At 38.9% G+C, this 27,901-nt stretch overlaps 2 protein-coding genes across 3 annotated transcripts in view; one reads left to right on the top strand and one right to left on the bottom strand.

The window, feature by feature from the left end:
• Window positions 1-458: 458 nt before the first annotated feature.
• Window positions 459-27,891, bottom strand: dis3 (DIS3 exosome endoribonuclease and 3'-5' exoribonuclease). Of its 2 annotated transcripts, XM_078221571.1 has the most exons (21): window positions 27,497-27,891; window positions 25,989-26,146; window positions 24,431-24,627; window positions 19,905-19,978; window positions 17,927-18,094; window positions 15,390-15,548; window positions 14,754-14,867; window positions 14,501-14,638; window positions 12,842-12,988; window positions 12,339-12,455; window positions 10,147-10,248; window positions 9,860-9,924; window positions 9,482-9,566; window positions 8,044-8,171; window positions 7,178-7,264; window positions 5,833-5,989; window positions 4,931-5,145; window positions 3,992-4,160; window positions 3,327-3,485; window positions 3,086-3,208; window positions 459-731 (listed from the first exon to the last, which is right to left on the bottom strand). In XM_078221571.1, exons 1-21 carry the CDS (start codon window positions 27,770-27,772, stop codon window positions 645-647), a joined length of 2,925 nt encoding a protein of 974 aa, XP_078077697.1. In that variant the 5' UTR covers window positions 27,773-27,891; the 3' UTR covers window positions 459-644. The 2 variants fall into 2 exon arrangements, with proteins under 2 accessions (XP_078077697.1, XP_078077698.1); XM_078221572.1 differs by lacking the exon at window positions 25,989-26,146 and having other exon boundaries at window positions 462-731; window positions 27,497-27,628.
• Window positions 27,556-27,901, top strand: part of pibf1 (progesterone immunomodulatory binding factor 1) — a 121,067-nt gene continuing 120,721 nt past the window's right edge. The window contains exon 1 of the mRNA XM_078221574.1: window positions 27,556-27,700. The gene's annotated coding sequence lies outside the window, so the exon portion shown is untranslated. The remainder of the gene's footprint in view (window positions 27,701-27,901) is intronic.

Raw genomic sequence — 27,901 nt, forward strand, 5'->3', positions numbered from 1 at the left:
TTGTAACATATTGTCCCAACTCCTGTACTCAATACTCTGACCGATGAAGAAAAGTGCCAAACACTTTACCACCCTGTCCACCTGTGATGCCACTTTGAAGGAACTATGTACCTGCACTATTAGGTATGATAACAGTCAATGTACTACTATCCTTGCTGCAGTATAAAGACCAATCTACAGATAATCCAAGCCCCCATCCTATACAATCCTGGAAGATCAACTCTTCTGTTATTCTCCTGCCTTTCACCTTGTCACCGACTTTCATTCTGTCGTTGTCTCATCCACCCATTCCCATTGCTCAAAACCTATTTCTAACTATTCCCAGTTCTGATGAAAGGTCACAGACCCGAAACATTAATTCTTATTTCTCTCCGCAGATGCTGTCATAACCTGCTGAGTATTTCCAGTATTTTTGTTTGTTAGAATATAGTCTTGAATTAGTTTTAAAAATACAAAGTGATGTATAAAAAAAGTCAGCATTTTATTCAAAAAAGATGGCATTTCTCTTATAAAAATGTGTAAATCATACAAATGATTTTCCATATTATCCACATATAATTATCTCTGCTTAAAACAGACATTTCACACTAAATCAGCTAGAACAAATACTAGCCAAAGTAATAGTCGAACAGAGTGGGACTTTTCTAGCTTAGCTTAGTTTTCTTCATCTGAGGTTCTTCAATAATGGCATTTTTCAGTGATGAACTTCTTGGAACACTGACTCCAGGAATCTGTCAGGAGAAACAAACATATAGAACAAATTTACAAAACTTATATATTGAGACATTTCAAAAGAAGGATGGGTGGAGAGGATAGAAGCTATAAGTGGAAACAAAGGAAAACTAAATTCCAACATCTGATTGCGAAATGCATCGTTCACCTTGAAGCAAAATTGCTAATTGGTGAAAGACTGAAAGTTTTAATCATCTCTAAAAAGGCCATCTGTTGTAAGCAAATATAAGGGAGTCATTTAGTGTTGAATGAGCAGGCAATAGTAAACTACCAATAAGCTGATGAACCTGAGGCATAAACAACACAACGGTTTGGTTTATAGAGTGTGTGATTTGTGTATTCTGACTAGCAAGCGTACTAATTGGAACATAGTAAAATACAACATTCAATTTAATGCTCTTCAAATCTTCAAGAAAACCCAGTTCACCACCACAACACTACTTGCTAATAAATCAAGCAAACAAAGGACTAGGGCTGTAAAAATTTCAGTTACAAAGCAAGGAAAGTTACTCTTTGGATCTCAATCTTTAAACAAGGTTTTGAAGTAAAGTTTTTAAAATTTTATTTATTAGTCACAATTAAGGCTTACATTAACACTGCAATGAAGTTACTGTGAAAATCCCCTAGTCGCCTGTTCGGGGACACTGAGGGAGAATTTAGCATAGCCAATGCACCTAACCAGCACGTCTTTCGGACTGTGGGAGGAAACCGGAGCACCCGGAGGAAACCCACACAGACACAGAGACAAGATGCAAACTCCACACAGACAGTGACCCAAGCCGGGATTCGAACCCGGGTTCCTGGCGCTGTGAGGCAGCAGCGCTAACCACTGTGCCACCATGCTGCCATTCAGGTAGAGAATCAACAGGAAGTGACCTAATTGTCCTCATGTTTTTATCCTCCAGGGATAGACCGTGATGAATGAGCATGGCTTCCTTCCACTTTACAGAAAATGAGGGAGGAATATAAAACCTAGGCCTGAATTTTCTGTCGGTCACGTGCACTCATCAGGCCTGGAAGTGGGTGCAAAACATGCTTCCCTCTGTGGTTGGCCCCCACCAGTGTGATTTCAATTAATGGCGTCCAACATGAAATATGTGCTGGGAAAGGTACAGCGCTGCCAGAGAGGGCGGACACTGAGAAAAAGGAGGGTGCAGACTGGTGCTTCTAATGTGCTACCTCAGGAGGATAGCCGTTGTGGAGCTGCTGGAAAAACAATGCAAGAAGTGTCTAGGCAGCACATTCAAACGCAAAGCTCAGTCCCCAGGCACATTTTTAATTTTTTTAAGTTTTAAAAGTTTATCTATTAGTGTCACGAGTAGACTTAAATTAACACTGCAGTAAAGTTACTGTGAAAATCTCCTGGTTGCCATACTCCAGCACCTGTTCGGGTACACTGAGGGAAAATGTAGGATGGCCAATGCACCTAACCAGCATGTCTTTCGGACTGTGGGAGGAAACTATGCTGACACAGGGAGAATGTGCAGACTCCACACGGACTGTGACCCAAGCTGGGAATCAAACTTGGGTCCCTGGTGCTGAGACAGCAGTACTAACCACTGTGCCATCATGCCGCCCACATTTATTTCAGCACGGGGACAGTTCATCCGGCCCTGGATCGAGGTTGAAGTTGAAACGTAAAGGCTGCCTGGGCCATTGACCCACCCATCAACCGTAAAAGCAGGCGAGCTGCATAAAATTGTGCTCAATTGGCCCCTTAATGGGCTAAGTTGCCTGTTTGATTGTTGGCAGGCACACTTCCAACTCTTGAATGTCTACCAACAATTTACCGTGTGCGAGTGCACGATGGCGTCAGAATGTGTGCCCTATGTCTTTTCACGTGCTTCCATGTTTGGTCCACTACAAATTAAAGATAGAATCACTACAGTGCAGAAGGAGGCCATTTGGCCCATCAAGTCTGCACTGACCCAATCCCACCCAGGCCCTATCCCCTTAACCCCATCTATTTACCCTGCTAGTCCCGATAACACTAAGTGGCAATTTAGCATGGCAAATCAACCTAACCTGCACATCTTTGGAGTGTGGGAGGAAACCGGAGCACCCCCCACGCAGACATGGGGAGAACGTGCAAACTCCACGCACACAGTGACCTGAGGCCGGAATTGAACCCGAGTCCCTGACGCTGTGAGGCAGCAGTGCTAACCACCGTGCCACACAAAGATACAGCATTCCTGTCAGGGAGGGGTAGGAAAGCTAAATTTTTGATATAGATATTGCAGTTTAAAAATGACAAACACTAATATAAACATTCAAAATAAACATGTGTCTAATAGTTTACATATTAAACAACTAGACTCCAACGATGAAAGTTTAAATAAAACTGAACTCTTACCACTGGCTCAACCAGTGACATTCTAATCTTCTGGTGCTGGATATTTGATGCATCCAAAGTGATTGTCACGGTTACCTTGTCAAACATGTTGAAGATTGTGTTTTCTACAGTTAAAGATGGGTTCTGAAAAAGTAACAAAGATATTGGCTGTATATTCTAAACCTATACGCACAATTCAACCTACTATTTGGAAGATGCCACATATATCAGTTGTAAAAGAAATGGAAAGAAAGTTCTCTACCTCTTCATTGTAGCGCAATTTTGGAGGTTGTTTGCCTTTCTCTTCAAACAAGACAGTGCCCTCCAAACCAAACTTCGGAATAAGCACCACAATGGCATTCTTTTTCACAAACAGAATATAACCGACTTCATCAACAAATCCTTTGTTTTTAAAGAATAACTGCAATAACATCGGACAGAAAGAATTTAGAATCGAATGGCAAACACACAAAGGAAGTGTGAACAAACAAGCTGACTTGGTCTATTAACTGAACGTTCAATAAAAATCACTTCCACTCAAAATCAAATTGTCGCTTCAAAAGATTGAAGGACTTTTTACTGTGTCTGTACAGCTGTAACATGCCAACATAAGCCCTTTGATGGACATGTTCCACATATTACTAATTTAAACTACAACAGCCAAAAGCTTCATTGTGTAGTTATATTACAGTTTTTGTGATGATTTGGGACGGATTGGAAGAAGAGAAAACAACAAGAAAAAAGTATTAACACTGAGACTTTGGTTAACCTGGTTGCAAAATATCTTTCTTACTAATAATCATCAGCAAACTTACAATCATTGGAGTGAACATCTGAAGCTAAAAACAGCTTTTTCCATGAAGTTAAGCTTTTATGAGGAATGGAGTAATAACTGAAATATTCACAAATAAATATTTTGCTGTTTACCTGAGTATGGAATGCCACAGAAGCTCGCTGGGAATACTGTGCCATTTTGTGACGATAGTTGAGATTATTACACAGAGCCTGTTGTTTGTGCTTGTCCATGATATCTGGGTAGGTAGTGTCAGCATTGATTGCCACAGCCAACAAACGATGTACTATTACATCAGAATATCTACAAAAAGGCAAGACCCAGACATCACAAGTGAGCAAATGATCAAAGTAATATCTATTACTATACAGGTAAAAAACAAAATGGTGAACTCTACAAATGCTCTAACAAAATATACTGAATATTTGATCAGATCATATAATAAGATTGAAATTATATTTGACCTTAATAGTAAGAAATTAAATGCATCCAACTGTTACTCTGGCCATGAAGATTGTTTAGACCGGAATTCACTCCAGCGGGACCTTCTGGTCCCACCAACAACGCACTCCTGCCATGGGTTTCCCAGTGCCATAGGGTGGAATCAATGGGAAATTTGATAGCAGTGGGACCAGCAGATCCAGCCAGCGGCACACTGCAGCCCATTGTGAGAAAGACACGTGGGAAGGCCAGAGAATCCCGCCCTTATTTTTTAAATTATGAAACTTCCATGTGGTCTATATAATTAAGTCAATTTGAGAGAGAAAAAAACTGGCTGGAATTTCCCAGTTCCACGCCGCTGATGTGAACGATTGAAGATTTCAATTACATGCTGCCCCTCTGCAGGGGGACTGAAAAATTCCAGCCAGCATCTCTATCAGAGACTTGTGTATGGAACTCCTTTTCAAGACCACATGAGAATTTCTCGCACAGCAAATGGTTAATTAATTGAGGTTACATAAAACACCCAAGCATCAGCGATGAGACCACCCTTCATCCAGGTGGAATGCCACGTGGACATTCATTTTACTCATGTGCTAAAGACTTAAAAACACTTAATAGAAGATTCCCACCTTCTGATTGGTGATGTGAAATGAGTATAGATAGGTGAAGCCAGACCAAAGTGATGAAAATCAGTGTCCATTCCTGAGCAAAAGTAGACAGCCTGCATCATACAACGGGTTGTCAGGATTCGCAACAGTGTATTCAAATATGGGGAGTCAGGAACTTCAGCTTTGTCCAGAGAGTCTGCCAGGGCTTTGGCTGAATCAATTCGGACCTCTAAATTCTGAGGAACAGAAAACAAATTAAGCACCCTCGGTATTTTGTTGAACCTTCAGTTTAGCTTTAAAAAAATGTTATACCCTAAGACATGTTAATTCTGTGTCCATTTAACATTTTGGTCCTCGCTGTACCTTTTGTCGGATTTCACTAAGCAGACTTTGTTCTAACCATCGCGTGAAAAAATGTGTTATAGGTTTTTGTGAATGATTTGATAGCTGGGATTCATGGTCTGGTGACCTGCCCAGTTTGATCAACAGATTTGTGAACTATTTTATAAGAAATTGCAAAAACTACACCAATTCATTTTTAAAATAATCTCTAAATATTTAAATTTTGTTCTGTGCTACTTCTCTATTAAAAACAATAGAATCCATAAAATGAACACACTTTAAAGTCCCCCCCCACCCCATCTCTTCACAACACTTACTAAAGGCTAACCACACAAAAACAATGTCAAAAACGATCTGAGATTTATTCAGTAACCATACGGGATTTCTTTACAGGTTAAATTATGTACTATTTCATTAAAAGTGCAGACTTTGCACAACTGAAGTAACTTTTTTTTAAACATTATTTACTCCGATTAACTTCAATAAATCAACATCCCACAGCACCACCTTATTTGAATCTTATACAATTAAGAGAACATTGCAATCAGCACACTGCCGTAAAGTGTGGCTTATTTACTCACCTGGGATTTTGCTGCTTTGACAAGGATGTCATAGTTTGACGGTGGAGGTGCTGGGTGCTTTCTGAGTAATGCACACTCGGAAAACTCCTCATAAATTTTCTGTGCAACCGAGATATTAGCCAGCAACATGAACTCTTCTACCATTGAATTTGTTTCTCTGTAAATGAAGATAGAACAATGTTACAAATGCTTTAACTAGGATTAAATGTCAGCTGTAGAACCTATCATACTGGGTAGTGATCTAGTAAGCCATTTCAAATGCTTCAGATTTTGCACGCACACTAACTATTGGCCATTAGTTGCCACATGGAAACAAAGAAATAACTAGCAATAAAGGAGGGAACCAAAGAATTGACGTATAACCAACAGACCTGTATTAAAATATCACTGATATATAAAAAGTTTGCACTGCAGTATTCTGAATTACACCAAAATGATAGTGGTACAAGCTCTGAAGAATTGAGACTACATTTTTTTAAACAAATTAAATAATTCAACTAACAGTGGCTCAAAGCTGCAAATTCATTATAAAACAATTTGCAATTATATAACACCTTTCATGGCCTCAGGACATCACAAAGCATTTTACAGCCAATGAAGGAGTTGCTATTATAATGTAAGAAACACTTGAGCCAATTTGCATGCAGAAAGCTTTCACAAACAGCAATGTGATAAAGGTCAGATAATCTGTTTATTAGGATGCTGATTGATGGATAAATATTGGCTGGGATACTCCAGATAATTTTTCTGATGGCCTTCAAAATAATGTCATGGATTCTTTTTCGCCCACCTGAGATTGATGATGGGCCTCAGTTTAATGTTTTCTTTGAAAGGCAGCACCTCCGACAATGCAGCGAATCTAATGCACTGTGCGGGGACCGTCAGCCTAGATTTTTGTGCTCAAGTCCTGGAGGGAGACTTGAACCTAAAACACATTCTCATTCAAATAATAAATGAAATGTTAAGAATAAACATGTTGTGATAGAGGAAACAGTTCAAGTCTTGAATGCTCTTTTCACTTTATATCCGAAAAACACCGGATATAATTAAAGTTTTAGTGCCTGTCATACAGAAGTACAAGGACAAAAACAAATTCTGTTCACATTATGGTTTGAAAATCAATTTTAGCACATCATTAAAAATCATGTACTGTAATCACTGAATAAATTGCTCTAATGCATCATATCTCAAAATTAACTGGCTAAAAATAAATAAAATCTAAAACAGAATTCTATTTTTATCTGTATCTTTAGAGTTTGATTAGGCTTAACCCGTTACCATAAAGAAGCAAATAATTTTACAAAATTTTCAAAGCTACCCAATATTCAAATTCTGCAGCACTTACTTTAATTCTTTGGTTTGCAGGTCGATAGGATCATGGGTTTCGCTGTCTATGTGGAACCGCACTTCAGGAGAAGACAGCGTGAGAGCACTAAAAACAAGAACAGCTTTCAGCTCAACAACATTCAGATTCTCAGAGCAATCAAGGCTCAAGGTTCAAGAGTGTATCCAGCACTGAGTGAATTATCTAGACAGCCTCAGTAATGCTCAATATCCTTTCTCAAATGGCCCGATAATTTTCTGTACTATAGGCAAGCTAGCTTTCTGCCCATAAAGAGACCTGGCCTCAAAATGCACTGGGCCTCCCACCTGGATTATAAAACAAACTGCTGGCATGTGCTGCTACCTCCACTTGTGAGGGAAATCTATACCTATACATCTGAGAGACATTTACGGGATAAAAACTGATTTTTTTAAAAATTCACCGATACCAAGTCAGACATGCCAAAATTTTGAACACAAATTTAGATTTCAAGTGTACTCTAGTGCAAGACCAAGCTTGAATTTAAATACCTTTTGCTTAACATGATCAGAAAATTATGTATATGTTTCTAAAAAAAAAATGCTGATCATCTGTTTTTAACTAGTTTTAGTTGATTAATTTGGTCAGGGCACTGAGACAACAGATCTGCTTTTCTTTGAATAGTGTCACAATATGTTACACACCATATGAGAGAGCAGACATAGACTCAGTTTTATGCCCAACATAATGTACTGAACTGGAGTAACATTTTTATTTCGTTCTCAATCCTGGAGTGGGACTTGAACCTATGACTCAGAAGCAAAAGTCCATATCAGAAACAATCCTGGGTCATAGATTCCATTTTAGGAAGAAAAAGGTTTACATTGATAAAAGCTTCAAAATCTCACCCATTGTCAATCCTCTTCTTTTTCAGAATCTTTGCCAGCTTATTTAGACGGCGAAGTCCTAACGTAACATCATCATTCATGCTTTCATCATCGATTCTCATCTGTGCTTCAGCATATGTAAGTGATGCCTATTACACAAATGTGCAAGCCCAAAAGAAACAGATAGAAGTACAAACGTCAAATTTGTACATAATTGCTTCCTGCAGCCTGCAGAATATGTCCTTAGGATTCAGAATGATGTTGCAATGTTATAACTAGCTAACTGTCAATTAACTACTCTTAATGAAAACCAATTATTTCTTCACTTAGTCTGCTTGGACAAACTATACTTTGCTTTAATATGTAGGGGCTAAGATTATCAGATGTTAAATTTCAAATCACATTAGAGCTGTGTTGATAGTTTTGTTGCTGATCTTTTTTATTAAATAGGATAATGCTTCAAAAATATTAGATTCTGCCGTGATAACATTTGTATTCAAAAACTCATGTGACAGCGTTCCTTTACCACGCTCAATGTTCACAGCCTGCTTTCTAGCTCAAACACACAGCAAATAAATAACAGACTATTGCATCTAAATACATAATACAACAAAGCACAGAGGTGTCATAGAACAATACTACGGAATACTGTACATATTGAGCACAACAATAGATACCAAGGTATGGTTAAAAGGCTGCAATCTAATCTTTCAGATTTTATTAGCAGTTCTATACTACAAAATTAAGTTCGTACCATATAACTAAAAAAAGGCTTTTTAAAATATATATATACATTATAGAAAACATGGGGTTATTTAGTTTACTTCTGGTTGGGAAGGAGCTTTTCTCTGAATCCGATGATTGCCAGAATAATTATGTCAATATTGAATAAGCAACATACAGAATGAAGGATATACCATGGCTGTGATATTCACAGTTGCAAATTTATCCAGCAATAACTGCCAACTGATTATCTGACATTTTTGAACCGTATATGTCACATGGTGTCTCATAAATCAAGATATTCAGGTAAGGTACTGGCAAGAAGTATAAAAGATTTTAATAAAAAACATTGAATGATGTGCGCAGTGGCATCAGACATATATCTAAGCTGATATGTCGTACAAAGTTTGTAATAATCAAGTTTATATAACAGATTCCTTTTTTCACGTGTTAAAAAAAGGAACACAAAGGTTAAAATAGGTTAGGTTCAAAATTATTTGTGTTCATACAAATTTATTCCAAAGGAAATTGAATATGAGCTATTGGACAAATGGAATTGTTCGTTATATTATATTTTAACTAAAGCTTCGCAGTCAGCCCTCAACATTCTCTTCATCTGCCCTGTTTTCAGTTTCCAGATATACAACCAAAATATTAAGCAAGCTACATCAAGGAATGTGGTGTGAATGAACAAAATTATTTTTCCTGGGTTCAAGGCATACAAATATTACTTTACCTTAGAATCAATAATACTTTTTGTAAACATGGTATGTAGGATTTCAGCATTGTGTGTCATTTCCCAAATGCAAGAAAATGCAAACCTATAAAATAATTGAACACGAGTTAAGTGATTGTCAAAATCTTCCAAGTTAAAAAAAGGAACTGACTTATCAAATTACTGTAAATTTAATATGTTGTTATCCTTAGTTTTAGGTTTAAAGGAGGTGACAACCTCTTCCCATTCTGTAGTGAATGTTTAATATCATCTAATTTACTTATTGTGAGCAAAGGGGTGGGATGGAAGGAGGAAGAAAGGACAATGTACTTGTCATTCAATCAGTACCTTTCATTGCTATAGTTAAGATTAAGAAACATGCACAGAAAACTAAGTTACCTCTCCACGTTGGATCGTAAGGAGCAAAGGTTAGAGCTGAGTAGTTCTGGAACCATGTCAATTCTCTATTACAAATCAAAAATACCAGTATTATTGCTCTTGTGACATTCTCTTTTATTGTGCATGTACCGAAATTAAACAATACGTTCCCCAGAGCTACTAGTTTCTTGACCAAAACATATGCCTGCATTGTCATATTTAACATGTATGGTTATGCACCAAACAAGTCCAATTAAATATAACGTTACAAAATTATTTGATTAAAATTAGAATTGTAGGATCTTTACCTTGTCACAAAGATATACAGTGGTCCCTCGATTTGCTGACTCCTGATCCAGAGCATTACCAGGTCGGATGAAATGGCTTACATCAGCTATATGTACTCCAACCTGTTTGGAACATTCAAATAATATTATTCCTAAAGTGCACAGACAGCAAGCAAAATTTCATTCAAATTAAGGAATTAAACAAAATTATCATTCGTGATCATACATTGGACTGTAGAGCTAGAAACATACAACCTCTGACCGTTACCAGAATTAGAACATGTTATGCTTTAGTTTACCATACAAACATGTCATAAACATGGGCCAGAATTTTACGTACAAGGTTTGAGCATGTGCCTGACCCAGAAATTTCTAAAACCATGCGTGGGGACACATCCCGACTACATCAGGCACTCGCACAGTATTTCAGTCAGCGGGCAGGCATGAGTGTCGGAGGCGTGCCAGTCAACAATTAAGGACCCAATTTAAATTAATTAAAGCTAACTGACCAGACTTTTACGTTGCCTGTCTGCCTTTACAATTGATGAGCAGACTGATTGGCATGGCAGTCTATATATTTAAGCTGCAACCTCAATCCAGGGTGGGATGGACCGTCAGGGCACAAATAAAATGAACAAATTGTGTCTGGGGACTAAGGTCTATCTATGATTGTGCTGTCCAGTCACTTGGGGCATAGGTTTTCTGTCAATATTTATTTTTCACAGGTCAGATGCTCCTTGAGACAGCTCGCAGTGAGCTCACCTTGAGGAAGCACACTGCCCGTACCCTCCCTTTTCTCGGTGTCTGACCTCTTTCCACTCTCCCCAGCAGTGCTCAGCCTTTCACAGCACACATTCCATGCTAGTTGTCTGTTGATTGGTCAGCCAATGTAAAATCGCGCTCCGGGGCCAACCGCCCATGGGAACTCGTTTTGCACCCGCTTCTGGACACGCTTTGTACATGCGAAAAATTCAGGCTATTAACTAGTAGTGGAAGAGTGCAAAATTATTTGGAGCATTAAGAAACCTATTAACTGTCAGAAGTCCAGCTGTCTTCCCAACATTTCTCAGTAAATTATTTTGCCACAGCTTACAATTCAAAAGTTGTTCTGTTATCAGAAGTAGAAACAAAGTAAATTAAATCACAGCCAATACTCAGATTTGTTGACTGTTTAAACTTCCTAATTTAACAAATGGTTCCAATTTAACATTGGTGTAATTGGCAATTCAAGAATAAGCTACTTCATTTGCCAGTTCTGACAAAGATAGGGGCATGCGGGTTGTGTTGAGCCATCTGCCCCCTGTAAAATGCATTTCACTGCTCAACAACAAATCTTTATGATGCATATGTTACAGGAAAACCAATGTATTTTGATTAAATATTTTTATTACTTGGCAACCATGGTATTTTTAAATTGTTTTGCAGGGATTGAGTTTCACAAAACTGTCCATTTTCCTCCTCCTGTATAAATATTTAGGCCTCATTGCAGACCCTTCTTGCTCTTTGATCCTAACTAATTTTCGGCAACATTAAACTGACAAGCTGCAATGAAGGAATTGCTCGATGCCCACAACTTGTCTGAACCTAAAAAACAGCTCAGACCTTCCAAATGACACATTGGGCCGATGCCTCATCAATATTGTACCAATTTTGGGCCCAACTTGAACATATACTTAAGGTACTTGAATGCAGGAACATTATGAAGTATAACAGGGGTTTCAGTGTTGCTTTTCACTGAGGGCAATGGCACTGGGATGAGCTTTGGGTAGAGGTGTTGTGGGATATCTAACTCTTTTTTAGGCATCGTATTACATTACAAACTTCATTGAGCCCTTAATTGGGGAAATAAAATAGTTGACAATTGTTTTCAATAAAGCTTTTTAATAGTTTGATTGGCTTACTTTCAACTTTGCAAGAAAATTGCACATTACTAAATTTAAACTTTTGTATCAGCCAATCAACTGCAAGAAATGTGGATGTTATTAACTTTTGCGAAGTTTGATGCTCACAGGGCAAGAATTGTCCAAAGAGGTATCATTTTTAATAAGAGGTGGGTAGACACCGAGCAAACCTGCTGGCAAGTTTGTGGCATAAAACTTCAGCAAAACCAGATAATATAACTTTAAAAACTGTTACTACAATCTCTTTCTCAGATGCAATCTAAATTTTTGTTTGTATCCAGATCCAAATGTATACTTTATATCAGATCTTACCTCCAGATTTCCATTTTCTAACTCTCGACAATGCAGAGCATCATCAATATCTGTACATCCAGGAGGGTCCACACTGCAGATAGAGAGGTGTCTTAGGTCCATCCTCTTTTTCAAGTCCTGCAATAAAATGGAACAGTTATTTCATTAATGCATCACGTGAGTTATGCCTGCTCAGACAAAAACATCCATTTTAAATGTTGCTATTTGTCAATGATTTTTTTTTAAAATTGGCAAACACATACAAATGCAAAGTTCACTGTTAAAGTCTCATGAATTTGGTGAAATTTATCTATAACATCAACTCTGAAAAGTCATTAGACTACAGAGGTTGTGCCAAAGATGTTATTACTTCTTTATCTGAAAATTTACCTCGTGGGGTTAATGTCTGATTTTCTGCTCTTACGTTTTCCAAGAAGTAGAAAAGTACAGTAATATGAAAACTGTGGTACCCTGTACCTCAATATCCACTCAAGACTGATTGAATAATTTGATATTTACTATACCTGTTCTGTGATTAGCCATGGCATCTTAGGTAGAAAACTAAGAACAGCCTGTGAGAAAGGCTGATGAGGGACGTCATGCTCCAGCAGGAGAACTTCAGTTTCTGTTTCTTTATCCCCAGCATTTCCGAGGCTTCTGACAAAGTGACCCTGAAAAATTCAAATGTAACACATCCAATTTGTGCTTACCTTGTTGCCTATTTTCCCCTTTCTTTCCACAAGATGACTACAAGATTGGAACTAGTTTTTATTTTCATATTTATCTCCTGCCATTCCACATTTTCAAACTGGAAATACCAAAATGGTTTCGGAGCGAAAAAAAAAGGCAATCTTGAAATAACTGCCAATGCTAAAAATACGACGAGTCATCCAAAGTGAAGACGATTACTCAAATGTACTTTAAATCACAAAAAAGGCCAATTAGTTTGCTTTTGTCTTCCTTATAAATTGTCTTGCAAGTGAATTTTCAATTTGCATTGAGAATAAAGATGAGGCTAATAGAGTTAATCATTATTATAGAGTAAATTAGGTAGTGACGTTCAGAGTACACACCTGTACAATTAAATGCAGAAATCTGGAAACTGCTGTCCAGGTTACCCTGCTCTTCCACAGACTGCATTATAACAGTATCTCCCCCATCGGCTCAACATTAAAATCCATACAAGGTTGTGAAATTAGGGTACTTTCCAATAAGCACCCAGGAAAATATTACGGCTGGTACAGTCAGGAGTATATAAATTTTTCTCAGTCTGTCAAAATTACTGTCACATGACCTACCTAGCATAGAAAATATAATTTTACCAATGTGGAGTCCCATTCCTTCAGAATTTAGTTAGTGTTGGGGACTTTTTTTCCACGTTTTTGCTTTGTATCTCTTACTCCCATCTTTTTCCCTGTCTTTATTTCACTTTCTGTAGATGACTTAAATCGAATTCCTAAATTAAACTGTCTCAATGAGGATTCTTCAATCTGATTGGCTCAAGACATCACAGACCCCCTGTAGAGGAAGTAACACTGGATCAGATGTCTAGGGATAGTGAGCCTCCACTCAAAGGTACGTAAACAACTTTGTGAGGTAGCTGAATGCATAGCAACAGCACTTGCCATTTACTTCGTCACTGACTACATAATCCGGTCCATAGGATTTCTCTCCTAAACCAATTGAAACTATCTACACATTGCTTTTTTAAACTTAGTTGCATATTCATTTTTTTCCACTGCTTTACCCAAATCAACTCAAATTAAATTGCTTTTTGAGAATGAAGTAGAAAAGAGCATACTCCAGACCATCTACAATTAAATAGCTTTTCCAAGATTTGGGGGCAAAAGTTAATGAATTATGTATATTTAGAAATTGTTCCAATAAACTTGCATTGATTACAATGTAGCTGTTGATTCTTTGCTGTGGAAGCCATCAGGTACCAATAACTGTTAGTTGTCTTTAATAGCTTTTGTGAGCAAGAAATAAAAAACTGAAAATAAACACCAGTATATACTATACTTAAAATGACAGATGCCCTTGAGTAATTTATTTCAATCTTCAAACTCAGATATTGTCACAAACTATTTGAGTTTCCTTTTCAAATGTTATGTTGTTTGAATACTCTTGCTCATGATCTTTCCCAGGCAAATTTAACAAGCATGTTTAATTGATATACTTACATTGGGATAGCGAGAATTTCTGGGCCAACCGTCAATTACAACAATTATTCTCTGGTTCTCAAGTGCAGAGGACTGCCGCGTTTCTATTCGAATCCTAGGAATCCTGCGGTCTGCTGGTGTGAACAAGTGTCTCGTTGACTTGAAATGCAGATAAAAACACAGATACCAGTAGTACAAATACAAATTTTCATTTAAGAATCACTCATTACATTACTTAAAGGAAAGCAATATCTCTTTCCTATTATAAGCTCACCTCTTTAATTTGTGACTTTGAAATCATGCCACAGTACGATCTCCAGTTTCTTTTAATTATCCCAACTACTTTTCCAGTTGGCTTTGAAAATTTTTTGGCTGTAATGTTCTTCAGCTTAGAGAAAATTTTAAAAAGCATGTTATCAACTTTTATAAATGCATTCTTGATCTGAACAACATGATAACAGTTCAATCAAATTTCTCAATTTTTTTTGCATAACCATTATTAATGCAGATGAACTTATCCTTCATTTTAAGTATACAAAAGCAGGTCACTTGCTATCTATATAGTGCCCTTGCATAAAATAATGTGCAGAAGTCATGTAGCAAGGGGTGGATTATGAATAGTTAAATCTGATCTGGCTGAATATAAATCAGATGCCAATTGGTTTGTAGGTAACGGTAAGTACAATCAAAACAGAGCCTGCAGTCACGTTCTTCCACACTTTTTATCCTTTTAATACTTGGCAGCCAGCAAGATCATTGTTGCAGTTCCTGGCGTGATTAAGTCTATCGTTTTTAACTTTCAAATACTGGAATGGAGAGTTTGGTGAAAATAATTTATTTTCATTACTGCATGGTTTTATTAATGAATATTTATGAAAACATTGTGCATGCACAGTATTAAATCTCTTACAAGGTCTTCTTTTTCATCCTCTTCATCAGCCTCAACCTGTCCTTCATCCTGAAGTACAACAGCTGACGGTGCCACCCACTTCTCTTTGGGGAGCAATTCTACTGCCACTATATCTTCATGTACAGCACGATTGAGATTCTTCAGCCCTTGTACAAGGACCTGTCAAATCACAAAAATAAATTCAAACTTCATTTGTATTACCAAGATTCTGAAAACCACATTTTGTGATTCCCAATTAATTTATGCAGGACAAAAATTCTGCATAATTTAGAAAGGAAACAAAGCATTATTGATACCCTGTGACCTCTCCAGTACAGAATGTTTGCGATCAAGTCATTTCTGGATTTTGGAATTTGCTGGATTATAGAATGACATTAGAATACCTAACCAGAAGTGTGTGACCTGGAAAACATTGTGGGTATGAATATTTACCAGAAATATAAAAATGGGATAAAACATCATAAAGCAATTATGAAAGTTGTTTTACTTATCCAAATATAACATCATTTATGTTTCTGCTTCTACAATACTGTACTAAAATGCAAGTTTGAGTTCTTTGTTTCTGTTCAAAACATTTCCAGACAACTGGGGAGGAATTTTCCCGTTCCGCCTGCCACGGGAATCGTAGCGGGCAAAGGGCTGACCATGGGAAGTTCTGTAGACCTGGGGTGGAATTTTCCAGTCTTGGGGCGAGTGCAGCCAGAAAATCCTGCCCTTGGACAACGGTTCCCAGATTGGAGAGGTTACAGTGCATTAACAAGTTACTTTCTTCATTGAAGCAGAGGAAAGCTTAGGGGGAGTATTAATAGTACAAGGAGAATCTTCACATATTATATATGGCTGAAAAAAGAAACATGCTCTAGAACCTTTTTGTCTTGACCTCAACAGGATAGATGCAAGAATGCCAAATTTAAAAGGGAGCAACAATTTATATTGCTTGAAAAAAGGGCGCTGATTTGTTGGTAAGTCGAGTCTGATTGGTCGAGGCATTGTCATGGAGAATACACCATGGAAACTATTGCTCCCAATGCTTCTGTTGAATTCAAAAAAGCCATCAAACCAAAAAGACATTCTGCCTGAGTAACGTGGTATATGAATTCAGTGCCAGTGTGTTGCCAGGTACGTAGACCATGCTTTCCAAAAACTGATAGAGTTTAACAACACACACCTTTGGTTGTTAACAACAGACATATCAGTGACCATAATCAACCAGCTAATGGTTGCTAAGTCAGCACATAATGTCTGACATTAGGTATGACTCCTTGATTGGACAGCACTTGCTGAACAATGTCGGGTGTGCTAAGAATCATACAAAAAACAATTTAAGATTATCAATGTGGCTCACTAACACTTGCTAGAAGCTACATATGTTACTACATAGGGATCTGTCCTCTGCACCAAAGGGAACATTGTCCGGCCATTGCACCTTTTTTGAAGTAAACAAACGCATGGGGAACAATAGTTTCCCTGGTGCATTTTCAATGCAACACCCCGACAAATCAATATCAACTTGTCAACCAATCAGCACCCTTTTCTTAGGTAGCATAAATTGTTGCGCCCTTTGAAATTTGACATTCTTTTCTCTGACCTGATGAGTGAAAAGCTTCCTTTCAGAAATACCTCAAGTTCTATATGACTAAGTAACTATATATTAATTATAAAACCAGTGGAGATATCTATAGCGAGGTCTAACGAATTGAGCATTTCATAACATTGGCCCACTAAAACCTGCTATCAATACCTCTCCCACTTCCAATAGAGTTCAAACGCTCCTCTCCACAACAAAAATCATAGAAGTCCACAAGTTCAAATCAAAAATGTACTCCAATTATATTCAAGGCACATGTGCAGATTATGTAGCAATAAGAGAATAAGCTAAGGAATGGAATTCCTGTAGCACAAAATAGATCTTACATTTAATAAATTGGCAGGCTTGAAATGACTGCCAACTATGAGGAGTGACTCTGAGATAGACGCCGGCATTATACCACTCCGCACAAGAATCGGAGCGAACAACGCAAAGGTCTGTTGACCTCAGGCTGGATTTTCCGGTCTCGAGTCGAGCTAAGCCGTAAAATCCCACCCACTGTGTGGAAGGTACAACTGCTGTCTAGCCTATTTTTAAAAAAAATAAGTTCAATAGGATACTATCTGACAAATTCACAAAACAGACAGAATTCAGAATCAAATTCTTTGCAACTCCTAATGCAAAAGACTTTGTCTTTTTCCACTTGAGTCATTCATCTCCACAGAGCATCTGTATTGCCCTGATTTGACCCTCACGTGTCTTGAAATCAAGGCAGACAATTTAGACTATTGGTAGTAAAATGGACTAACACTATGCAAACTCATTTGGTGCAAGACCCTTACCACCAGAGGCAATAGATTTCCACTGCTCAGTTTGGATTGATTCCAAGTTTGAAACGTGGAAATCACCAAATGCCAAACCCCTGCTATTTCCAATAGCCAGACTTCCACTCCATTTTTCTAAAAACATGGCAATACCATGTAGTAAATCAAAGAAAAACCAGAATTACCTCTTTGTTTTGTCCTTCTTCTCCATGGATCCAGACTGTGGCTTCCAAATAGTTGTCCCTGTTGGATCGGAAGGTCCCTTGGAAGTAATGATTAGATTTTATGCCTTGGTGTATTCTGGACAAAGGCAGATGTTCTGCGAAGATCAGTCTACCACACTCTATTTCATTCTACAGTGGAACAAAATTTTACTTTTGGTTACATTATGCATACCCAGTTAACCGTATTTCAGCAAAACAACTTAAGATTCATACAGCTGAATAGGAGTATTGCATGTTAGGTGATATTTCTATTAATTTTCTACTGCAATTGAGAAAATCTGAGTCCACATTCTTTATTATGGTGCAGCACAATGTACCTGGAATCATAGAATCGTACAGTGCAGGAGGCCATTCGGCCCATTGAGTTTGCACCGACCACAATCTTACCCATTTATGACAAACTGTTCTGATAACTTCACGTATGGTAACTTCTAACAGCATCGTTGATTAATATCCCTCAGACATAGATCTCCTCTAGGTCAATTTCTTGAAATGTTCGACTGCAACATCACTGCGAGAGCATAATAACGACAAAGGCTGCAGCAGGCAAGGAAAAGACCCAATAAGCAGCTTCTCAGGGTATTGCTGCGAAGCTGGGTAGAGTAATTGTAGATTGGTGTTTGTAAAATGCTAGGGAGAAAGCATTGCATGGTCCCTTTAAAAGGTGGTGCTTTTTCTGTGCTTAGAGAGTTAAAAAAATGCAAGTACATAAGGAGCTCCAAACTGAAACTGAAAGGCCAAGCAGCAATTCTTAAACAAGACAACAGGCTTTTGAATTTAGCCAATCAATTTGAATTAGGCACTTAGATACCAAGAACCTATTAAATTTAAATCTGATGGTCTTGACAATCTAGGTCTAATCCTATTGTGGGAAATATTGAAAAGTCATCACAGGTATAAAAGAAGGGGGCAGTGGGACAAAAAGGAGAGAGCAACTGCCAGCTGCCACAGCTCTCAGCTGAAAACACCATCTAGACAGCAATGGTAACAAAGAAGAAAGAAGTTCCAGACAGAAGAATCAACAGAGACGGCCCAGAATATTCCGGAAGACACAAACCCTGGTTGTAATTTAGAGAGTGACTAAATTCATTTTTTTGTTAGAGTGGGAATTGTATTTATTTGAACAGCACACCATTAGAATCTTGTGTTATTTGGGAATAGTTAATAGTTAGAAGGGACTTATTTGGTTTGTTAATAGTTCAGTAAATTTGTTCACTGTTAGTTAAATAAATAAATTGTTATGTGTTGATTTTAGAATGAGTGTCGGGGATTTATTTTGTATTTAACTACTAGGAGTTGCTAAAGAGCAGGTCACACCACTTCACACACTTTTTAAACAGATTATGAGGCAAGGTAGTCTCTCTTTGGTTGTTAGTTTTCAGAGGGGGGATCAACCTCTGCTTTATAACAGTATGTAGCTGGGCAAATGTTTTGCCAGCCTACCCATGCCCAAGAACCTTTTTTAAAAATACAAAAAATTGATATTAGGACAATTGGATATGATAAAGTTCCTACTTTATTAGCAAGAGCAATTTGCATTCTTCTGTGAAGGTCTCAAACCAAAATCTCAAATCACGGACATCATGTTGACCTTTGTGTTGTTCTAACGTTTTTAAATATTCTTTTCTATATTATTAGGATTATATACACAAGATAACAGCTACTGTGCCAATTAATTGTAGATTCTATCTTTACATTTCAATCAACCAATGGTGCATCAATACAAAATAAAGGATATATTATGGTCATGCACTCAGGCTGCATATCAGCAAAGGTTTGTGCGTGAGATCTTGACAAACAAATACAGAAAATTACTCAATCCAAAAACTGACATCACTACAATTTTCCTTGTAAAATAACACAAGACAAAATGAAACATTAGAACCTCTCAGCTTCCCCACACCCTGACCCATAGAGCAATCTTGAGAAGGGTACTTACAAATGCATCTGAAATACAAGCTAGCCGATCAACAAGTTCAGGATTCGCAACCAAACTCTTGATATATTCATCACCTAAAAGCAAGGGGTGGAGGGATGAAATGGTCACCATTGAACAGTACAAAATCTAAATCACTCCATTGGAAGAATAGTACGATCAATATTACATGAATGAAAATAGCTAAACAAAATCAGCCAAGGACTGTGTTGTAAAATTGTGACCTAATGAAATATTCACATTTCAATCATATCTGCTTTATATTAGCATCCATTCCAGTAATTCACAAGAATGACTGTTAATCCATCACTAACTTTCATATTTTTAATACGTAACAGAAATCTTGCAAATTTATTTATTATTGGCTGCAGGATGCTCTGAAATTGGTTCTGAACGAGTCGGTTTTGCTCAAAACCAAACACTCAAAGATTATGAGTTATTGAAAGCTTGTACATTTACCCTTGCTAATTCAATTTCAGCTGTTAATGCTTGTTCAATTATTCTTAGATTTCACATCTTATCATGTTAAAATTGACTATGTTACGTGATTTCTTTTTTTTAAGCCACACTAATTTCGAATTTAGGAAGCAACTCGTGATAACTTTGGAAAATTTATTTTTAGAATGAAAATGGCACCAAAGATACTAGCACTTGTCTTATTGCATAGCTAATGGAAAGTCGAAGGATGAGCAGGCTCTACCTTTTGGTACTGACAAGACCCGGTTTATATTTATTAACAATTCATAGAAATCATAGGATCCCTACAGTGCGCAAAGAGGCCATTTGGCCTATCTAGTCTGCACCGACCCTCTGAAGCATATTCACCATAGCTAATCCACCTAACCTACACACTAGGGGCAATTTACCACGGCCAATTCATAGAATCCTACTGTGGAGAAGGAAGAGTATTCAGCCCATTGAGTCTGCACTGACTACAATCCCACCGAGGCCCTATGCCCACGTCTCAATGCACCCTAGCTAGTCCCCCTGACACTAAGGAGCAATGTAGCATGGCCAATCCACCTAACCCGCGCATCTTTGGACTGTGGGAGGAAACCAGAGCACCCAGAGGAAACCCACATAGACACGGGGAGAATGTGCAAACTCCACACAGACGTGACACAAGCCGGGAATCGAACCCAGGTCTCTGGCACTGTGAGACAGCAGTGTTAACCATTGTACCACCGTGCCGCCTAATTGTATCAAAGGGCGGAATTCTCCCATATTGACTAAGTGCTGTGGCAGGGAGGGAATGTTGATTGTTTCCTGCTGCAGAGGCCAGTGGAAAAACATGCCATATTTCTGGACCCAACCTCAATAATTAAGCACCCAGGTGTTTTGTGCCATTTTCCAAAGCAGGGCAAGCCTGCCGGTGCCTAACATCACTGACAACTTGATCTTCAGGAACAGTGAGGCTGGATGATGGACCTTCTCAATGACACTGAATCTGGAAGATCCACCTATAGATGCTCCCCCAACCCATTGCTGCAGTGTCCCAGGCGCCATGATTGCTGGCAGCCTCCATTCCAAACTCTGGAAGCAGCCCCCGGCATTGTTTAGATGAGTCCCGACATCTGGAGGCCACATTGCTCCAAGAGTGCTTTGGAGCGGTGTGTTTTATTGCCGGCGTCGCAAAGAATCAGGAGTGGGTGGAAGATTCCGACTGGGCCTTCTTCTACATCCCATGAGCAGGTTGAAAATTAGTTTGATGGTGTTTTTCGACACCAGCGGAGGATCCAGCAGGAAATTCACGCTGGCATGAAATTGATTTCTGAACCTCTCGTCATATTGTCTTCCCAGACCCGTCATCAAATCCACCAAAGTCTTCTTTCTTCTTAACCATTCCTTCCGGATTGAGGATGACTTACTTTCACTCCGGTTCAAAGGGTTCTATCTAATGCATGATCTGAAGACTCTGCCACATTTGTGGCAGATGGTACTTAGAGCACTGGGATGTTTATGTGCTCTCTCCAACTTCTCCTTTAGCTGCTCCCAACTCTCCTGATGTGTTCAGTGCCTTCCCAAATGACCCTTCTCCATTTTGGTCAGGCACAAGCCAGGGACTCCCATGATTCAGTGAGAATGTTTGACCTGCTCAGGGATGCATTTCCTTTGTCCTCCTGGGAGTCTCCTTTCTCAACTAAGTTCAGAGCAGAGATGTTGTTTTGGGATCTGGTGTCAGGTATACGAATGACATGAGCTACCCAGCAGTCATTAGCACCTCGATGCCAGGCATGTTGATTTTGGAGAGGATGCTGCTGTTGGAGCCTCTTTCTTGCCACCAGATTTGCAGGATCTTGCAAAGGTACCACTGGTGGTAACTTCTCCAGTACTTTGATGTGTCTGCTATAGGTTGATATCATCATGTCAAAATGCCATCTAGAGACATGACTGAATTGGACAGAGTGGGCATTTTTGCCATTTTTAATGGGGTACACACTCCACACAAACATTTTATACAAATTTCGCTACACATTCTTTAAACCTGCTTAAAACAAATATAACTGGTGACAAACCTGTTTACTTCATAAATTACTCCACTTAGCAATAGCAAAGAACAAACTTTCACATGCATTAATATTGCTCACTACAAGAGACTAATTATTAACCCTAATCCTTTGTGTCCTGTTGGTAATGGTTTATGCTGGGTTAGAATTCCATGAACGGCAAGAGCCCTATGGATCATTTTTCACACGTGGGACTATATTCAGCAATGTTAACACGTTATTTGATCATGAGAGTCAATGTCCCTAATAGAATAAATGACTGAACGCCATGGGATCCAGTACCACACCAAACATCCTAACTGTTCCAGGATAGCTAATACACTGGCATCTACCCAGCAATGTAGAAAATGGCACGATACATTCTGTTTGCAAAAAGCAGGATAAATCCAACCCAACTAATTACACTCATCGCCATTGTTCTGCTCCCGATCATCAAAGTAATGGTAGCACTGTCATTGACATCTTCCAAGTGGCATTTAATCAACAGTAACCTGCCCAATGACACTCTGTGTTCCACCAGGCCCATTCAGTTCCTGACCTAATTTACAGCCTTATTCCAAAACAGCTGGACTCAAGAGGGGATGCGAGTGTGATTATCCTATATTTCAGGACAGCATCCGACCAAGTGTAGTATCAAGGAACCGTAGCAAAGCTGAAGTCAATGGGGATCTGGGGTGAACTCGCCACTGGTTGGAGTCATAATTAATACAAAGGGAGATGGCTGTGGTTATTGCAGGTCAATCATCTCAGCACCAGGTCATCACTGCAGGAATTCCTTGGATAGTGTCCTAGGCCCAATCACCTTCAGCTGCTTCATCAATAACTTTCCCTTCTCCAGTAGGTCAGAAATTAGGATGTTTGCAAATTACTGCACAATGTTCAGCACCATTTGTGATTCCGCATATGCTTAAACAGTCCATATCCACATGCAGCAAGATCAAGACAATATTCAGGTTTGGGCTAATAAGTGGTACATTTGCACATCACAGAAGTACCAGGCAATAACCATCCCAACAGTGAGAATCCTTCCATCTCCCCCTGACATTCAATGGCATTACCATAGCTGAATCCCTGACCATAAACATCTTGGGGATTTACGACTGATCAGAAACTGAACTGGACCAACTATTTAAACACCATGACGACAAGAACAGGTCAGAGACTGGAAATTATATGGTAGGAAACTCACCTCCTGACTCCCAAAAGCACAAATCAGGATGATGATGGAATACTTTCCACTTGCCTGGATGATTGCAGCTCCAATAACACTCAAGAAACTCAAAACCACCCAGAACAAAGCAGTCTACATGATTAGCACCCCTATCCACCAACCTAAGAATTCACTCCCTCTATCACCAATGCTCCATGGCAGCAATGTATACAAGGTACACAGCTGCAACTTACCAAGGCTCCTTCATACAGCACTTTCCAAACCCATAACCTCTACCACCTAGGAGGACAGTAGATGCATGCAAACATCACCACCTACAATTTCCGCTCCTACCGATACACTATTTTGGCTTGGAACTAAATTGGTGTTCCTTCACTGTTGCTGGGTCAAATTCCTGGAGCTCCCTTCCTAATGTACTATGGGTGTACTACAGTACATGGTCTGCAGCAGTTCAAAAAGGCAACTCACCACCACTTTCTCAAGGGTCATTAGGGATGGACAATAATTGCTGGCTTAGCCAGTGATGCCCACATCTCATGAAATATGAATATTTTTATTGAACCATTACAAGAGCCTCAGGAGGATGTAACTGGTAAGAGAACCATGTTAATTTCATCATATGCTTGTCAATTACTGATATCTGGAGTATAGCTCGATATTTACTGTTCTCTGCCCATTTTATATAATCAGAAAATCACCCACTTCTACTGTTGCCTTTTCCAGAGAATAAATCACACTTTTCAAGCAGTATATTATAAAGAATTTTACTAATACCCCAGAAGGGCTTGTGAACAAATTTTCCACAGATAAAGAAATATATCTTGAATTCTACAAACCCCCCCAATACTTACATGTAAATGCCACCAGACCATCTTCCACAGCACGCTCTTTGTTTTTTCTGTCATTTGTTATTAAGATAACCTGAGGTTGAACAGTGTTGTTTTGCGATTTTTTAAGATGTTCGTTGTACCATTTTACCGCTATCCGTATTGCTCGGTCGTTTCTGTCATTTGCACTTTCACCTTGTTCTTGTTCTATATAGGTGTCTCTGAGGAGGCAGCACGCGTCACAAGTTACAAACTTCTTTTAAAGTGAATTCACCTTGATTTCTCATTTACTGATAGGTAAATCTATAATGAGGTCACAATATATTCTCGGCTACATAGTGGCTTTTTGAAAACTGAGCACAGACCTTTTCACTGAACATATTACAATGAGAATAACATAATTTCTAGCTATGAGGTGGATCATCAATAAGTTCAGATACTGGCAAACAGTTTATAAAATGTCACTTCAACTATGGGATGAGTCAGTAGTTTCAACACTCCTAGGTACCTTTTTTATACTTTAAATCATGACTCAAGAATTTGCGGGTTGCTGGGATTGTTTTATTCTGTCTGTTGACAGTGGGCATCACTGTGTGAATAATCTTGGTCAGAGCATTGAATCCTGTTGCTACATGATGGTATCAACACTAAAGAAATATGATTGTAATATGTTGCACAGATTTGTTAATATGAACTAATTATTTAAAGAACAATTGTCATTACATAATATTCATTTAATTGATATAGATCTTTTAATGCAATAAAATGTTTCAAGGCATTCGCAGGAGAGTTAAAGTCTTTTCTGTTCAAAAGGCCACGAGTCAGAGAAGTGCAGTAACTTCAGAGGGTTTCAACAAAGGACTTCACCAATCCAATTTTATTTGAAAAATCTCTCTTGGAAACATGTTTAGGTCATGACAGCTGTGATACTCTACAACTATAAACACCTTTTCTAAAAATCTCACTGTGATATTCCTAGATATAAAAACAGATGGAGCGAAGGAAAGGATGAGAGGGGACAAGTTGGGAAATTCAGGATCGGAAATTGTGGTGGTCTTGCATTTCCTTATCACCACATGCCACCCATTCATTGGTTTCAACAAACAGAAACACACAATGATTTTCATTCTCCCAGCTAAGGGCATTTGTAACAATTAGATTGTTGCCCCGAGTGAGATTGGCTATCAACCTGTTTTTTCTGCCCAGCAACCCATCTGATTAAGAGGATAGGACTGCAATTCAACACTTGCTATAATTACCAATAAATAAGAGTACTTTATCTAATTTTATTCAGTAAAGGCAAAAAACTGGAGAGCAACCTGCCATTCCTTCATGTCTAAATCAGAAAAAACATTTGTAATTTCCCACCAAGGAACAAAATTCAGATTTCAATAGCATCAGATGGTTAACTCAACACAATAATGCCTTCATCCAGAACAGAGCTTCACTCTCTCACATTACAGAGGAAACTACCACATGTTGAGAGTTAGGCAAGGAGTTGGAAGAAACATCAGCATGTTTTCTGAGCAAGATTGAATGCTAAGCACTAAATCCTAAATGTTCATGTTTTATCTTCTCTTACTTGTGATGTTCGTTGGTGAAAGTGTAAAAATGTTTTTCAGCGTTGTTAATCACGTCCTTAATTCTTTTGTATACGGGAGCACTTCGATGCCTGACCTCTTGCAGTACTGTCTGCAGGATCACCACATTCTGAATCGCAGGATCCTCAAGGATATCAATCTAATTTTTTAAAAAGTAACGCCCAAAAGAATTACAATAATCACAAAACTATTTCAAATCTATGTTTGTATTCAATCAGAATCATCGTTTCTTTAAACATTTGCAGGAATCTCATGCACTCATAATTAATTACAATTTAAAACAGGAGGACAATTGGCACCAATAGGGAGTGAGAAAGTCACAGCAGCTCAATGAGTGGTATTCCACCTCCTGCATTAGAAAGTTGTGGGTTCAAGTTCTACTTCAGACACTGGATCTCACAAATCTGGGGCACTCCAGTGCAGTAGAACTGGTAAGCATTAAAATTAGAAAGTGATGCGAAAAACTCAGCAGGTGTGACAGTTTCTATGAAGAGAGAAACAGATAATATTTCAAATGCAATATTCAACAAAACAATTCCAAAGTCTTATTGGACTCAAAACATTAACTACATTTCTCGCTGCCAGTCCTGCTCAGTTTTTTCCAACATTTTCTGATTTTATTACATCTCCAGAATCAGCAGCATTTTGTTTTCATTTTAGGTTCCTCTTTTTGGGAACCACCTGCCATAGTGGATTGTGGACTCCAGTATTAGATACTATATGTAACACACCGTGCTACACGTGGGGTCACCTGATCTGGTGGTTGAAGGTCAGATAGCATACATTAGAAATGCATTGTAGATGTGCGTTTATGATGGGAAAATGTGTTATCAATAAAGTTAGTTCAACAGCAATGATGTTGGTCGACATGCATTATTAAAAAAGACACCAGGCATAAAAAAAATGGAAGCTGCCTGTCTGGCTGGAAAAGGTGATGATAGGTGATATATAAATGTAAATCTTTACAAATTGTGGGATGTGTGAATGGACATCCTTGTCAACACACACGCGGCTTCAAAAAGTGGCCTGACGCGATACGTAACTGAAATTATTTTCAAAATTGTTTGTAGGGGAGGGGTGGATGGATGAACAAATATCCTTGCTCCCAATCCGTTCCCCATTTTTTTTAAGGGACCAGAATGAAAAAACAGAAAATGTTTGTTTGGCTTTAAATTAGGCCACTGGACCCAACGAGTCTGCTCTGCCATTCAATCATGGCTGATATTTTTCTAATCCCCATTCTCCTGCCTTTTCCCTATAATCCCTGATCCTCTTGTTAATCAAGAATCTATCTCTGTCTTAAAGACACTCAATGACCTGGCCTCCACAGCCTTCTGAGGCAAAGAGTTCCACAGATTCACCACCCTCTGGCTGAAGAAATTCCTCCTCATTTCAAAGGCGGCGGTATATAAATGCAGACTTTTCCCAAAGGAGGCGAAAGGCGATATGTAAATGCAGCACATGGTCACATTACCCGCCCCCCCTTTACCTGGTGAAGCACCACGTTGGTGTCCGGCAGCACATAGTGAGGCTCCGGACACAGCTGGCTGGAGGTGTGGGGCTGGTCAGTGAGGCGGCCGCAGCCGGGCCTGGGCCTGGAGTTGGGGCTGAGCTCCGCTCCCGGTGCTCCCCCGGCCGCCGAGCCCCTGCACTCCTCGCACGGAGCCCAGCCGCACAAGATGTCGTCCCGCAGGTAATGCTCCCTCACCACCTTCAGCACGCCGCCCGAGCGCGTCTTCTTGATGAAACTCTTGGACTTTAACATCCCTCCCCCGCCGCCTCTCCCGCCTTCCCAACCGAAACAAAATTCAAAACTTTAAATCCAACCGCCGCCAACTGCACCGGCCCCGGGAGAGGAAAGACTGTCAACCCGGGTGGCCGACTGAAAGCCTAC

The sequence above is a fragment of the Mustelus asterias genome, chromosome 10, assembly GCF_964213995.1.
Source record: "Mustelus asterias chromosome 10, sMusAst1.hap1.1, whole genome shotgun sequence".
Lineage (NCBI taxonomy): Eukaryota > Metazoa > Chordata > Chondrichthyes > Carcharhiniformes > Triakidae > Mustelus > Mustelus asterias.

Excerpts from the sequence above, each read along its gene's own strand:
- dis3 (XM_078221571.1), bottom strand. The coding sequence starts at position 27,772 with ATGTTAAAGTCCAAGAGTTTCATCAAGAAGACGCGCTCGGGCGGCGTG. Across the intron at positions 19,979-24,430 it reads TGGTCTGGTGGCATTTACAT|GTGATGAATATATCAAGAGT; the intron begins GTAAGTATTGGG and ends CCTTGCTTTTAG. Across the intron at positions 9,567-9,859 it reads TTACGATCCAACGTGGAGAG|GTTTGCATTTTCTTGCATTT; the intron begins GTAACTTAGTTT and ends ATTATTTTATAG.